At 37.9% G+C, this 15,721-nt stretch overlaps 1 protein-coding gene across 2 annotated transcripts in view; it reads right to left on the bottom strand.

Annotated features, from left to right (window-relative positions):
- CFAP54 (cilia and flagella associated protein 54) overlaps positions 1–15,721 on the bottom strand; it is a 380,731-nt gene that overhangs the window by 173,833 nt on the left and 191,177 nt on the right. For both annotated transcript variants that reach the window (XM_030939210.1, XM_030939211.1), the window contains 4 exons: positions 14,698–14,784; positions 8,416–8,538; positions 3,998–4,051; positions 103–298 (listed from right to left, as the gene is read on the bottom strand). In XM_030939210.1, the coding sequence (XP_030795070.1) occupies positions 103–298; positions 3,998–4,051; positions 8,416–8,538; positions 14,698–14,784 (460 nt within the window). The remainder of the gene's footprint in view (positions 1–102; positions 299–3,997; positions 4,052–8,415; positions 8,539–14,697; positions 14,785–15,721) is intronic.

Raw genomic sequence — 15,721 nt, 5'->3', positions numbered from 1 at the left:
GGAAGAATATATACTATATCATTTATATAGATTAGTGGGGGCTGGGAGAATAGTTAGGGAAAGGGAGGAGAAAGGGAAATAAGCAAAAAATAAAACAACTACCTTTCAAGTTTGGTAGGTTTGGTTTGCTCCTGTCGGTAATTACTGTCTTAAATTTATTTTCTGGGACACAATTTATTGTCGCAGCCACACTTAGGAAAAAGTATGCTTTAACAAAATTAAACTTATTTAAGAGATGCGGCTGGCCAATTGTAACCAGAACTGCAGGCAAGCCTTTATTTCTTAATTCATCCATTGCCTAAAAAAATTGGAAAAAAGGAAAAAGAGCAAGTTAGAAAAATACTTTTTCAGATATTATTAGCTTCATTCTTTTGCAGTCCACATTTGGTGTTGGATGAAGGAATATAGGGCTGGGCACGGGGTATTGTAAATGGGAGGTCTATTGAGAGAGACATGTCACGTTGGAACCATCTCAACAGTTCAACAATGCTTCTGCTGTTCCCCACCAATTTCTGACCTGTGCCTCATGAGGCCAGTTCTGCCATCATGGCAGAGTAAACCTGGTGCTCAGAGTGAAGGATGGGATCCTTTATCAAAACAGATAAACTGGAAGCTCATTAGACACATACACCGGCTACTCTGCTTTAGTGTGAGTAAATCAGAGATACTATGACAGGAAGAAGAAAAGATGGGCAGACAAGCAATCTCCCTACCCTGCTTAGAGTCCACCATCAATCATTAGAACCCCTTCTCATATACACCCTCAACCCCCTGGGTCCTTGCCTATCCAAACACACTTCCTTAGCAAAACCGCAGCTCCAACTCTGAAATCCAACTCTGAGCCCTCTTAGGGTCTGCGTCCCTGGGGTGGAAAAGGGATGGAGAAAAATCACATAATCACACAAATTATCCCATTTTAAGTACCCAACCAAACCTCAATGCTGCCTGGTAATATTCCAATATTTTGCCAGTCCATTCACCCTCTCTTTCTTTCTTAGACAATGATTTCGCACCCTTCTCTCCTCCGAATTCTAACCTTTCCTTCCCTGGTTTCCTCCCAGCCAATGGCCTTGCTTCCTCCACTTCACTAGGAAAACTGAAGCAGTCAGAATAGAGCAAACTCCTCCATCTGTTTCACCCACCTGAGCATCTGCCCCCACAGCTCTACCTTCCTTTCTGCTATCTAAGGCTGGCATTACCACTTAGGCCATCATTCCTTTCTCCAATGGCCTACTCAGCCATTCTCTCCTATATCATAAATATGCCACTCTCTACAGAAACATTCCTATCAGCACACAGTCATGCTTCATCTCCTCCATTTCAATAACCCCAAAACTCTCTATACCCCAACTTCCTTCTCCAGCCACTACCCCATTCTTTCCTCCCATTCACAACAACACTCTGAAGAGGTCCAGTTTCTCTCCTTTCATTTGCTCCTAAACCCACTCCATCCCTACATCTTAACCCTTTGGTCAAATTCACTGATAGCCTACACTTGGCTAAATCCAATGTTCAATTATCAGTCTTCAAATACCATGTTACTTCTGATCTGATGCCATTATTTTATATGCCAATTAAGCTGTCACATGCCATCAACTGTAAAATGCATTCTGATTTTAGAGACATTAAAAGTGAAAAAAATTCATGTTTAAGATTCAGTATATTATTATGTTTGATTCATCATCAAAATTTGATACTACTGATCACCCACTCTTTCTAAACATGCTTCTCCTCTTGGCTTTCAGGCCACCACACTCCCTTGATTTCCTTCCTATCCCACTGGCCTCTCCTTTTCTGTCTTCTTTGCTGGTCCCTCTTCTTCTCCTATACCTCTTAATATTGGACTGTCCTGGAACTCAGTGCTCTTCCTTCTCCTCACTCCCTCCCCTTAGGTGATCTCAATCAGGCTCATGGTTTTACTCTCATCTGAATACTGATGAAATCACAACTTTTTCGCTGTAGCTCCAACCTCTCTTCTGAACTCCAAATTCACAGAATCAACTTCTGACTCAATTCCTTCACTTGGATGTCTAACAGATATCTCAAATTCAACATCTCTAAACTCAATATCTCCAACACACACACACACACACAGAGGCAGAGGGAGAGAGAGAGAGAGAGAGAGAGAGAGAGAGAGAGAGAGAGAGAGAGAGAGAGAGAGAGAGAGAGAAATGTAAGCGCTTTGAGGTTTGGGAATTTGTATTATGGTTGACTGATGTATTTGATTGACAGCATCAGAACAGTACCTGGCACATGGCGGGCACAACAGATTAGGAAAAGTAATCCCTTTATGGCATAAATCAATCAGGACACACTACTGCTCAAAACTCTCCTGTGACTCTTCATTTTGCTCAGATAACAGCCTGGTTACAATGGCCCTACAACCCCTTCTCAATTTGACCTGTCTGACCTTATCTCCTACTACTCCCATCATTCACAGAGCTCTAGCCACACTGGCTTAGATGTCCCTCACCAAGCTAGGCAATCTTGTCTCAGGGCCTTTGCACTTACCTTTCCCTCTTTTTAGATTGTTCCTTCTCCAGATTTCATATGACTCGCACCTTAGGTTGTTTCAGGTCTATTCACAAAAGCCACTTCAGCGAAGACTAACCTGATTACCCCATTCAAAATTACCATCTCCAACCTAGCCCCATGCTCCCAATTCCCTTTAGGCACAGCTGCATTTATTTTCTCTCATAGCATGGTTCTCCTTCTAATGCACTATATAATTTATATATTTATAACATATTCACTTATATATCATGCTTTATTACTAGTCTTGCTCATTAAAAAACAGGCTCCATGAGAGCTTGGAGTTTGTCTGTATTGTTGATTGATTAGTGTTGATTGACAGCATCAGAACTAATGTTGATTGGCAGCCTACCGCCTTGCACACAATAAGCTCTTGATTTTATTTGTTGAATTAATACGTAAGGCAGATGTTGGGGCTATCTATTCTAGAAAAAAGAGAAACTATTTGCCTTATGTAAACAAAAAAAATCCATTGTAGCACTCGCTTCTTTCCCTCTATGCAAAAAAACATAAAGTATAATCTGAAGAGTCTTAAGCAGACCAACAGTACTGTTTTAACTAATTAGCTAATAGAAACCGAGTTTCCATTATACTGTTAGTCTCTTTTTGCATAAAAAGAAATCATCAGACAGACATTCTTTTTATACCAAAAACCACTCCCTAAAGAAGTGTTTTAGGATGCCCTGGCATTTAAGATAGGAAAGGAATAAATATTCTTAGATATCCAAAGGTCTTGGAACACTAAAATGAAATATGAATATGTATTTCTATCTTCCTAATACCAGTTATTTCATTTCAGGCAAATTGTTTATAAATTAAAACAAATTTTTATGAAAATAAAAAACAATGAATCATCTGAAGGATAATTAAAAGTGAACTTTGTGAAATAAAATGCACAATAATAGAAGAGTAATAAGATTACATGTAATAAAAGTTAGATATATTCCTATTAAAATTATGGAAGACAAAAATAAAGCAATTTTGAGAAAATATCTCTCAAAATTATTTAATTAAAAATAAATACCTTACTTAATGCTGTTTCTTAGCACTTAAAAAAATAAAAACCATGTGTATCTATCTGCATTAACTGTCGCCTGGTTCTATGAACTCCTTCCTCATCCATAGCCCCCTTTAACAATGGTTGTGCCACAACTCTCCTGCTCTAACACTTCCTAGGAGAGACAGACTTCCAATACTCCTAAGATTTTTAAAAATTATTATTTCAAGATATTCAAATATTACTAGGTCATCAAGTGCTTAAGTCCCAATCATTCCATTTGTGACAGGAACAAATGTATTTAGATGGCCAGTAGAATCCTCTTTTTGTGAAAGAAACTGGGCAAAAAAAAGAATATTACACAGCAGATTTTCAGAATCAAAGACTGTATCAACCAAATAGATTAGAATGACTCAAAAATTATCCACACTTAGGAAAACCACGTTTATAAAATATTATTATCCTTACCTGTATATTTTCTTTACTGGTAAGAGGTTTTCCTGAGTCAAATGATTGAAACATCTGTCAAAATACAAATAGTAACAGCAAGAACAAGATTGAGTATTCTTTTAAATAAAACATTTAATGTGTTCTAAAATTATTTTAATTATCATTTTTATTGAAAAAGTAATTTATGCTCTAGTCAGAAAAGATAAGCATAGTATAAAGAAAGTAAAAATCATACATACGCCAAATTCCTTTAAGAAATACAATGTTAATATTTGATGTTTTTCCTACTAATGTCTTTTTGATGTATTTTAAATTTTTAAAAATAGATTTGTATTCCATGTTCACTAAACTTTTACATCATAATTTTCTTCACATATCATTAAATTATTTGTAAACTTCAGTCTAATGAGTAGGTGATACTTTATCCTATGAATGCAGCCTAATAATCTCTTTCCTATTGCTGGACATCTCAGGGAGCCACTTCCCCATCATTATCCCATCATTCAGCCCTAGTTTAAATAACACTGATGACTATTTTGTCTATATTTCTGATTACTGCCTTAGGATAGATTCCTGGAAGCAGAATTTCTAGGTCAAAAGATATGAATATACTAAGAAAATTGAAAGAATTTGGCTCAATTTACACTCCCACCCACATTGTATGAAAATGTCAGAATTATTGCACTTTTAACAACAGTATTATCACTTAAAAAAAATCTTTACCAGTTTGAGACAAAATTGTATTGCTATTCAGAATAAATATTTTTGGTTGTTTTTTTCCTTTTTTGGTATATTATTTGTCATTATATTTGGCCTTAAATATAATGTTGCATTAGGAAACATTTAGTTTATTTGCCACAGGAGACTGATGTATCTAGTAGGATGCATCTCTCTTGGTATAGAAGACCCTTTTTAAAAGATTCCCATTGGTAGAGTCCAACAGCAATGTCCCTCTGCCCCTTCCTCAACCCCCTTCGTCACCAGGAAGTCACTAACAGCTTCCATGGACAGGTTGCTCACATGTAGATGGTGTCCTACTCAAGTACCTGTACCTCTTTGCCTGACCATAAGAATGTTCAGGAGAGACTAGAAGTGCAGAAAATAAACCTTGCCAAAGAAGAACAACAGAAGTGTTCTACCTAGTCTCTCTGAGAGCCCCAGTTACCCATATTGGTGACCTTCTCATTCACGCTGTCTGGATTGGTTTTCCCCACTTCCCTATCTAGCTTTCCTACTAGCTCACCTTACTTCCTTGAATCACTTCCCAAAGACACTATTGTTCCCAAATCCTAGTCTCAGGATCTGCTTTTGAGGGAACCTCCCAAAACAATACATAACAGATAGCTTTTATTGAAAAAGTATTGGTAAGTGTTTTAAAATTTTTTCCCTTCTTTGAAGATATTTTTTATTATCCATAATACATTGAAAAGTGAGTAACTGAATCCAAGGGGAAATCCTTGGTGGTATAAATTAAAGAGAGTTTAATAATGGGACTTTAGATTCGGTGATAAGAGCAGAATACCAATATAATGCTAAAATAGAGAATTTTTTTAAAGGCCTGTGAAAAGTTCAATAGTAATCTGTAGGACTTTTTCAGTTACTTCCTTTACAAGTGAAACTTCATGCATTAATCCCTTCTTTAAATAACTAGCCCGCAGCTTAATACCATTGGCACCTATTTTAATTATAAATCTTGAACACATTTTCTCTTTTAATTACACTTTTTAAATTCCCAACTGAAGCTGGAAAGCTGCAAATTAACTTTGAGAATACAAAATCTGAAATCAGAATCTATCGGGAGATAGATTCACCCATACATTTATCTTATGAAAACTAGTTGATAAAAATGAAGTTTGGAATCTATTTGTAAAAATTAGTTTCTGACCTTTTCATTTATTTCAGTGAAAGCAGTGACCATTGAAAACTCTCTCTTGTTTCTCATCCTACCCAACTGGTTTCTCTCCTTCTCATCCTCCCGGACTCTAAATGTGACTGACCTTAATGTCTAGTCCTCCGACTTCTGCTTTTCTCTATCTGCCTCATCCCCAGCTGATTTCATCCAGTTCTCTGATTTTAAATCTCTCTTCTAGCATTCCCAAATGTGTCCCTGCAACCCCAACCTCTCCCCTGAATTCCAGACCCTATATGATCTGCACCTAACTATGCTGCATTTCCACCTGGATGTCTACTGGGAATCTCATACTTAACATGTTCAACCCCTATCTGGAGCAGTATTCCCCATCTCAGTACATGAAAACATCTTCCTACCAGTTGCTCAGGTTGAACACTCTACAGTAATCCTTGCCTCCTTTCTCTTACATCCTGTATCCAAACCATTATCAGCAAATGCAGCTGACTGTACCTTCACAACACACCCAGAACCGGACTGCTGCTCACTCCCTTCACCACAATCATCTCAATCATTATCATGCCCCACCCAAATTATCTGCAACAGCCTCCTAACTGGTCTCCAAATGTATACCCCTGCCCACCCGCAGCCTCTTCCCCAATAGTAAGCAGTGTCCTTTCAAATGTTTAATTCCTATCATGTCGATTCTCTGCTCAAAACTCTGCGCTATTTCTCATCTTATTTAGAGAAAATTCCAGTCCTTATCAAGCCCTATGAGGTCTTACATGATCTGACTCCTAGGTCCCTCCTCCTCCTCCTCCTCTTCCTCCTCTTCCTCTTCCTCCTCCTCTTCCTCTCCTCTTCCTCTTCCTCCTCCTCTTCCTCCTCCTCTTCCTCCTCCTCTTCCTCCTCATTGCAGCCTCACTTTGCCTACTTGGCTTTCCTTAACCACTTCTTGCAAGCATCCCTTTTAGAACCTTTGCCCTCACAGTTCCTCCTACTTGGAAGGTTGTTCCCTCAAATCTTTCCATGGCTCACTTCCCTCAAAACTTGCTTATTATAGAGATTCTCCAAACCACTTTGGATAAAACAGCACCTCACTGCCCTGGTCACTCTCCATCCCCTCAACTCTGCTTGATTGTCCTTGACAGCTGTGTATATACCTGACATATACTTATGTGCTTAATGTATTTGGTGTTTGTCTTCCTCACTGGACTGTAAGCTCCAGGAAAGCAGGAGCCTCCCTGTTGTCTTTCATCTGCTCTATCTCCATGCCTGGAATGGCACCTGTGTTCAGTAAGCACTCAAAAAATATATTTTAACTAAGTAAAGTGTAATTAACTGAGGAGCAAGCAAGAAAATATTGCTAATTTATTCCAGGTAAGATGATGCTTAATTTATGCCACAGAAAATGAGCAAAACAATCAACCAACTGACACCAATCTCACTCTCTGTCCCCTCTCTGTGTATATCTCTCTATCCATCTATCTATCAATCACACAGATATATGCATACATATGGATGTATATACATACATACCCATGCACATGCATGTGTCCAATTGCCTAATAAACATCCCTCTTGAGATGTTCTGTGGATAGCCTCACACCCTATTACAATAAGTTATAATGCTGTAGCAGTCATATGGAGTAATAAGAAGGTACATTTTAGGAGAATACTCTGAAGTAATTATCATATTATATGTAAATATGATGTCAGCTTATGCTAGTTGTTTTCAAGACTTATAGCTCATTTCCCAGGTTGCTTTAGGTCCTCCAAATTTGAATCCAACCAGCTGGTATTGTGCCTATCAGTCTCACTCCTCACACATACACTCTCTCCCAAGCAAACCAATTTGCTACCTTCTCCTATTTCCTTTATTGCTGGTCTAGGAGGGTCCAAGCATCTGCCTGAAGCATGATCACCCAGCGATTCCCAGATCACCATGAAGACCAAAAGAGAGGAAAATAATAGCTCCTTCTGATTTAATTTATGCTTTAAACATCAACTCCAGTATTCATTTTCAAGGGTGCTTCAATTATCCAGTTTATAAATATAAATTAAACAAGCCAGGTAAAAACTATCTCCTAAAATCAAAAAAGGTTAGACAATATGGAGGAATGTTCTCTCCTCACAGAAATCAGAAGAAATTTGAACACATTCTTAAAACTTTGGTATAAAGTATGAAAATCAAAGAGATCCAAATAAGACATAAGGAAAGACTATTTTGATTTAAAATATTAACCAGAAATTGTAATGTCAGACCCAAAAAACTAAGCAGTAGTGGCTGATAAATGTGCCTAGTGAGACTGCCCATGGTAACTATAATAAAAAGCAACATGCAGCATTCCTGAGCCAGAATTTGACTGCAAAAACTACTTCAAAACCAGGCTCCCTCCCCCATGACACCCTTCCAACCCAGACCAATGAAACCTCATAAAATCCTGATGTTAGTTGTAACCAGACTTAACAAAGAGGTCTAAAATACCAGAGATTGTAAATACACTTTCGTGGGAGTGTTCCCTACATTTTAGGAACGTATCCCTCACAGGTAAAGAAATTGCTTTGAATCAAATTGTCAGGTTACCTTTGTTTTTCCAGTAGCTTTATAGCCTGCGGGTATTGAACAAGGCATGTTTTTTCCATAGAAAATTTGGGATATCTCATAAAAGGCTTCAGAAAAGAATCTCAAATCTATAAGGACTTCTATCTGTAAAGGAAAGGAAACAATGAGGTACTTAATTAAACAATTTGTTTTACTTAGAAAACAAAGTATAGAGAAAATCATCAACTTTCTGAGATCCAAAGTTTCTGCTTAATGTTGGTAATGCATTATGAATTAATGTTTACTAGACATAGTGGAGAGAGATCCAAGTGTCTGTGTGTGTGCCCACATACATGTGCAATGGACCAAGAAGCTAACAACAGCAGGCGGCTGTTCAAAACAATGGACATTTATCAGATGCTGCTTACTTCATCAGAGGCAAACACATTGATATTTTTATAATATGATAGCTGTATAAAAGTTTTTTTAATGATTTTTTTTTTGTTCCCATTAACTATAGCTCAAAAGAAAAACAAAACAAAAACACTCCTAATGTTCTCCAGCCCAACGAGGAAAGTCAAACTGGGAGACTAACTCCACAATGTATCAACATAGAGACAACTACTAATTTTCTTTTATTTTTAACTTTTAAGTTCAGGGGTACTTGTGCAGGTTTGTTACATAGGTAAATTGCATGTCATAAGGGTTTGGTATACAGATTATTTCATCACCCAGGTAATAAGTATGAGGTAGGAGAATAGGGTCTGGAGGAAGGGAATCGAAGGCTGTCTCACGCCAACTTCCTCGAACTAAATTGAAAGGAAAACCCTAACCTTCCACACCTAAGTAACAAAAGGACCAGAGGCTACTCCCTTTGCAAACCCCCACCTTTCCTGCGCGGCAGATAGGAAATTGGCTGTCCGCAACCAATCAGACTGATTGCAGGTGAGTCTTCGTTTCCATAGAAGTATAACTTTGTAACTTCACCCTAGCCTCTGATTGGTTGCCTTTTGCAACCAATCAGATGTTTGCACAGGACAGTAACCTTTGTAACTTACTTCAGTCTCTGGTTGGCTGCTTTCTGCAACCAATCAGACTGATTGTGGGCCACCACTTCATTTACATGGGGTGAGCACGAAGTGGTCAATATGAATAGGGGACGTGTGGACCCAAGAAAATTCTAGGGAATATTTGGACCCAAGAAGATTCTGTATCCAGGCCCTTGAGCCGCTGCTCACGCCCACTCCCACACTGTGGAGTACTTTCATTTGCAATAAATCTCTGCTTTCATTCTTTTGTTTCATTCTTTCTTTGCTTTGCTGGGCGTTTTGTCCAGTTCTTTGTTCAAAACGCCAAGAACCTGAACAACTTGCAGTCACAACCCTCTACTGGTAACAAGTATAGTACCCAATAATTAGTTTTATGATCCTCACCCTCCTCTCACCCCGTACCCTCAAGCAGGCCCCAGTGTCTATTGTTCCTTTCTTTGTGTCCATGTGTCCTTAATATTTAGTCCCTGCTTATAAGTGAGAACATGTGGTATTTGGTTTTCTGTTGCTGGGTTAGTTTGCTTAGGATAATGGCCTCCAGCTCAGCTCCATGCAGGTTGCTGCAAAGGATATGATCTCATTCTTTTTTATGACTGCATATTATTCCATGGTGTATATGTATCACATTTTATCTAGTCTATCGATTATAGTCATTTAGGTTTATTTCATGTCTTTGATATTGTGAATAGTGCTACAATGAACAATTTTCTTATCCATAATTAATGGCCACTGTTAATTTTAAATACATATATTTAATAATATTAATCAATTTATAGCTATATATTTTATACAGCTTAATTTGAATATAATCCAGCAGGATCATCAATCAGAAAATTACAGAAAAAGTCGTTCTTATTTAAATTCGTTCAACATATTTATGGAGTACCTCATATGTACCAAGTCCTCTTGGAGGTTATATTCCCTCTTGGAGGGATGCATGTTTAGCTAAGTTTCAGTGACACATGAAGATATACACAAATACAAAGGGATACAAGGCACTCCAAATGCTATTTTCAAGACTGTGGTCAGGAAGGAATTCTCTGTGAAGGAAACCTTCAAGAGAAGATTTGGGAATGGCATTAAAGGAGACAGACATGAAAATCTGCTAAGGGACCTTAGTGTAGAGGCCATATGGCAGGACTCAGGGAGCAAGGGGAGGAGGTCAGGAGGTGAGTGTGAATGCTGGCCAAAAAAGGTCAAGTAGAACCTGAAGACCAGAGTAGGGATTTTGCACATTCTTCTTTGTGTGATAAGGAGTTACTGGAGAGTTTTAAACAGGACAGGGCTCTAACCTGACTTAAATTGTGAAAACTATCTAATGACTTTGTAAAGAGCAGAGAAGGGTAAATGTGGAAGCAGAGAATAAAGTACGAAATTAGATGAACATGTAAATATATAACATTGGAAAAGAAAATTCCATTTATCCTCAGCATGTCCACCCATCATACTCTCTGTTTCCCATTTGTTATTATCTTAGGAATCTCAAGAGTGTGCGAATTTTAAAGAAATAAAAAGGTGTGCTAGTGGGAAATTGGATACATAAATAACATGAAAATAAAATATAAAAGATCAGGAAAATATTTTTAATAAGAAAGAGAAAATTGCTTGTCTATCGAGTTGCATACTTTGGTCTTTGACTAAGGTACCTTGATGTCTAATCTCCCCAGTGCCATATAATATCAAAGGAGGCTCTGGGGGAGACATATAAACTCTTTCAGGTTTCTAGATGACCATTTTTCTCATTACCCCTAAGAGGAAACACTTCCCTATATCTGTATGTGGTTAGTTTCCTTGAGTCTTGACTATAAGATTGCTGAACATGGACTCTTTCTGGCTTCAGTTTATCATACCAATCTGACCATTTGAAAAAGCAATTGGGTAAATAATGGACATATATTTTCAGAGGTGACCGACACTGCAAACACAAACAAGCCAGAGAGCAAAAAGAACTACCCATAAATCAACCATTCACTCACACAAATATAGAATCACTGGTACCCTTCCTAGGTTTGATGTGTTGAGAGTGACAAATCTTTCAAGATGTTGGCAGTTCTAAAGTGAAGCCAGGCCAGCTGATCATGAAGAGGTCTTAAAGCTTTCCCTGAAAGACACTAGGACACTACAGAAACTTCAGTGTGTGATCGATTGCTCTTTGATTTGTCAGGAATCATCACTGCGTGTTATTTCCCAACTATGACTTTTCTCTCTTCCCACTCCCTGACCCCAGTTTACTTCAGAAAGGTCAGGCAAACTCTGCTCACACAGGCTGTCATTCCTTCCTCTGTAGGATCCATCATTTGTCCTCTTTCATTGCTCTGTCAAAACCCTAGTCTGGTTTTTCAATCCTACTATGCCAATAAGATCCCACTGCTCACTCTACTCCTGACATTGGTACCAGACACCAGATAAGATCATGTCATTCTCCTGATCCAAATTCTATAATTAGTTAATTATATAAATAATAAGATTCTATATAAATTCTGTAATTAATTATCCAACCCAGTTCTCCAGAATTGAGTCCACAGTTCTTCTCTGGTTTTTATGCTACTCTAGGACAAAAACAGCTAACAAGTGCTAACAATATGATTTTAAAAAAAAGTCATCTAACCACTTTGTTCCAGATTATGTCTTTTGGTGCCCCTCTAGATCTCCTCTTGATGAGTTATGATCATTGTAACCCTTTCATGCTTCTTGCCTCTTAAGGACAGACCAGATTGTACATGTTACAAAATTCGGATATTGCAATCTCTTAATTTCTCTTATGGCTCCACCTCCAAATTACATCTCTTCAGAGTTGGGAATTCAAGACTAAGTCCCTGGTATTCTCAATGTCATTGACCTCTAGTATACTCATGTTATCTTCTACAATCTGCCTACCTAAAACCTCCACTCTAGTGTAACTGAAACACCCCTGGCCCCTAAACAAGTCAGTTATTTTCTCACCTATCTTTCACACTGACGGCCAAGAAATGTTCCCTTTTTCCTCTCTCCTGCTCCATGAATTCTACTCTTTTCAAGCCTAAATCTTACCTACTTAGTGAAACCTAAAGACTCAAAGCCATTTTTTCCTCTTTCAAACTCCTGGAGAGTCTTCATCACACTCATTTGGAAATGATCAAGTGGCAGGTGCCAACATTATTATCTTGGGTATACGTCCTGTCTTTCTTCTTAGTTTTCACTTCCTTATAAGCAAGGATCATTGGTTACATTTCTTCAACTGGAGTTACTAACGTTGTGCTTTTAAATAGGAAGTACTCAATAACTGTTGTTTTAGAGTTAAATCAATAAATATCTGCCAAGTATTTTCTAGGTGAGTTCCCACTAAACACTAGAGAGAGTGCACGTAGGCACTTGAAAAATGTCTGCAGATTTTAAATTCAATAGTTAATTACTGAATTTCACCTATGTGAATGTATTACTCAAGACACTACAGGGAATTAAAAGATGAATAAGATACAGATCCTAGCCTCAAGAATTTTGCAATATTGAAGAGAACATTATCTTTTGGAAAAAAGAGAGAAAAGTTACATTCAGTTTCTTTTAAAAGTGTTGGAATTAAAAAGCAATAGAACTCATAAGAGTTCAGTAACTCAGAGAGGGTGATTCAGAAATTTTCATGATCAGTAACAAATTATTTATTCCCAGGTTAAAATCATTAATAATCAGCACCAGAATTCTTCATTTCTTTACTTAGAAATAGCATGCCACAAACTATTTAGGTCTGAAAATATAGGCCCCAGGGCAGGGTTTAGACACGAAGAGAAATTCAAATGGAAGTCTAATTTTCCCTTATTAGAAAATGGGAGAAATTTGGCAACAAAAGGCAGAGAGTATTTCCACAAAAGCAGAAGTATAAATTAAGCCAGTGGTGTATTGGAGCCCACTCACTCCAACTTGCAAGAGCTGATCGTGCACATCTTGTCCCTGATTCCATCATTAGTGATGTCTAGTCGGTAGCTTGAAGTCAGACATAGAGGGAGTATTCACACCATGGATGGAAATTGAAAATGCCACAAATGAAAATTTTGAGGTGTTTTTTTGTTTTTTGTTTTTTTTTTTTGAGATGGAGTCTCACCCTGTAGCCCAGGCTGGAGTGCAGTGGTGTGATCTCAGCTCACTGCAACCTCCGCCTTCTGGTTTCAGCGATTCTCCTGCCTCACCCTCCAGAGTAGCTGGGATTTCAGGTGCCCGCCACCACACACAGCTAATTTTTTTTTATCTTTAGTAGAGATGGGGTTTCGCCACGTTGGCCAGGCTGGTCTCGAACTCCTGACCTGGAGATCCATCCGCCTTGGCCTCCCAAAGTGCTGGGATTACAGGCATGAGACATCACGCCTGGCTTTGAGGTTTATTTTTTTAGCCAATTGTGATGTTTACCAGCCCATAGCTGATTGCTCCATTCAGTAGGTGGCAAAAGCATGAGATGATGGCCAAGAAAGATTTTAAGCTCAAGAAAGCCAAATGTTCTATCTTCAATTGTTTGTTTTGCCTCAACTTAAATTTCTGTCTTCCTAATTTTTAGTAAAGTCCACTATAGAAAAAAGCGTGAATACACATTGTGTGTGTGTGTGTGTCTGTGTGTGCGCGGGTGTGTGTAAAATATAAAATAGGGTTGAACTCCATATTACAGTTGAGGAGGTACAGAACTGGGAGCAAATTTGCTGGATATTGAGATGATCCATGTACAAAACAAATTCAACAAAAGTGGGAGCAGGCAACATGAGTGATTAGGAAAGAGAACAGAGAGCATAAGGTGCTTCCCATCCCATGTGGTGTTCAAGTCAATCAATTGCACATGCATCTCAAAAGCAGAGAACCTTAACTGACTTCTGGATTACAGGATTTTTTGTAATTTAGCATCTATCTGATCTTGTTAATTCAATTACCTCTTCATTGAAAAATTCTTGTGTACCATGATATCCATAAAGGTTCTTAGGAATACATTCACAGAAGCTTCAGAAAACTGGTTCAGTTGGTCTTCACCAGGAAGCCAGTCTCTCAGAAGTGGCAATTTCCAGGTCAATTGGTGTTGGGTGAACCTTATTTCCATGTGCAGCTGTTCCTCACTTTACTGTGGTCCAAGCATAAAATAATCTATACCTTTCTAACTGGCTCTTTCTCATACTTTATTATAATAATGGCTAAGTCATTTCTTATATCAGTGTAATGCCATATTATTATCAACTTGTTAATATAAGTCCTAGAATCAAATTAATACATGACAATATCTTTAAGAGTTCAAGAATATCAAATGTCTTAAAAGCTTGTAACATACCTTGAGGATTCTTGCTTCTAGACTTCTGATTATGTCTTGACAAATTCCAGAAACAAAATATTGATACAATGCAAGGAGAGGAAGAACCTGTGAGGAGAAAAACACTCATTTCAAAATATATTTTATCAAACTAATAACCTAATAATCAAATTTAGCCAAATATTAAATATAGGATATGTTATATATTGATTTACTTTCCATGCTAGGAAACTATACTGTTGAAAATAAGTGAAATAATCTATCTAGCACATGCTTCATAAGTTTATCGGAACTTTAAGGTGCTATCAGAGACTTACAGTTCCCAGTAGATGCCATTTGGTACCCCAAATCTAGGTTGCACATCTCTTTAAGCAGGAAGAGGTAAAAATCCAATCAATTATCTTCCTTGAAAACAATTAACTCAACATAAATATACTAATCACTGTGGCCTGTGGAAAAATTCTAGCAAATGAGCTACCAAATAAATGCAAAATTTAAAGCAAAGGAACTCAATCTCTGCCCCCAACTGGATCCTACTTGCTCATTTTAATGCCAGTTGCTTTTTGTCTTCAATTAGAATTTTTCTATCAACAAAAAATATTTATAACATGCCTATTATGTGTTAGGCACTGTTGAATGAGAACAAAATCTAACAAATCCCTGCCTTCGTATAGCATATATTCTACTGATTAAAACCCAAGCTTACTCTTCACATAATATTTTTATTTTCCTAGAATTCACCCCAAAGTTCAGTTGCTCTTGAAGTCCCATGGATATATGTGAAGGCTTATAGACCATCAGTATTTCAAATGGCCCAACCACAATCCATCCAGAGAAAGATGTGGAGAAGACAGTTTTGCCTAACATTGGAACAGCTCCTGACCTCAAATCAAACCTTAAGCTCAGTTCCTGCAACTGTAGCCTTCCCTGCCAAAGGAAGATGGAGTGGAAGGAAGATTGTGAACCCCATTACTTAGCAAACTATTTCCCATAGCTCCATAGCTCTGGGTCACATAGCAAATTTTATATTCCACAGAAGTCCCCT

The sequence above is a fragment of the Rhinopithecus roxellana genome, chromosome 10 (assembly GCF_007565055.1).
Source record: "Rhinopithecus roxellana isolate Shanxi Qingling chromosome 10, ASM756505v1, whole genome shotgun sequence".
NCBI lineage: Eukaryota > Metazoa > Chordata > Mammalia > Primates > Cercopithecidae > Rhinopithecus > Rhinopithecus roxellana.
This window is presented reverse-complemented; position numbering and strand designations above follow the sequence as displayed.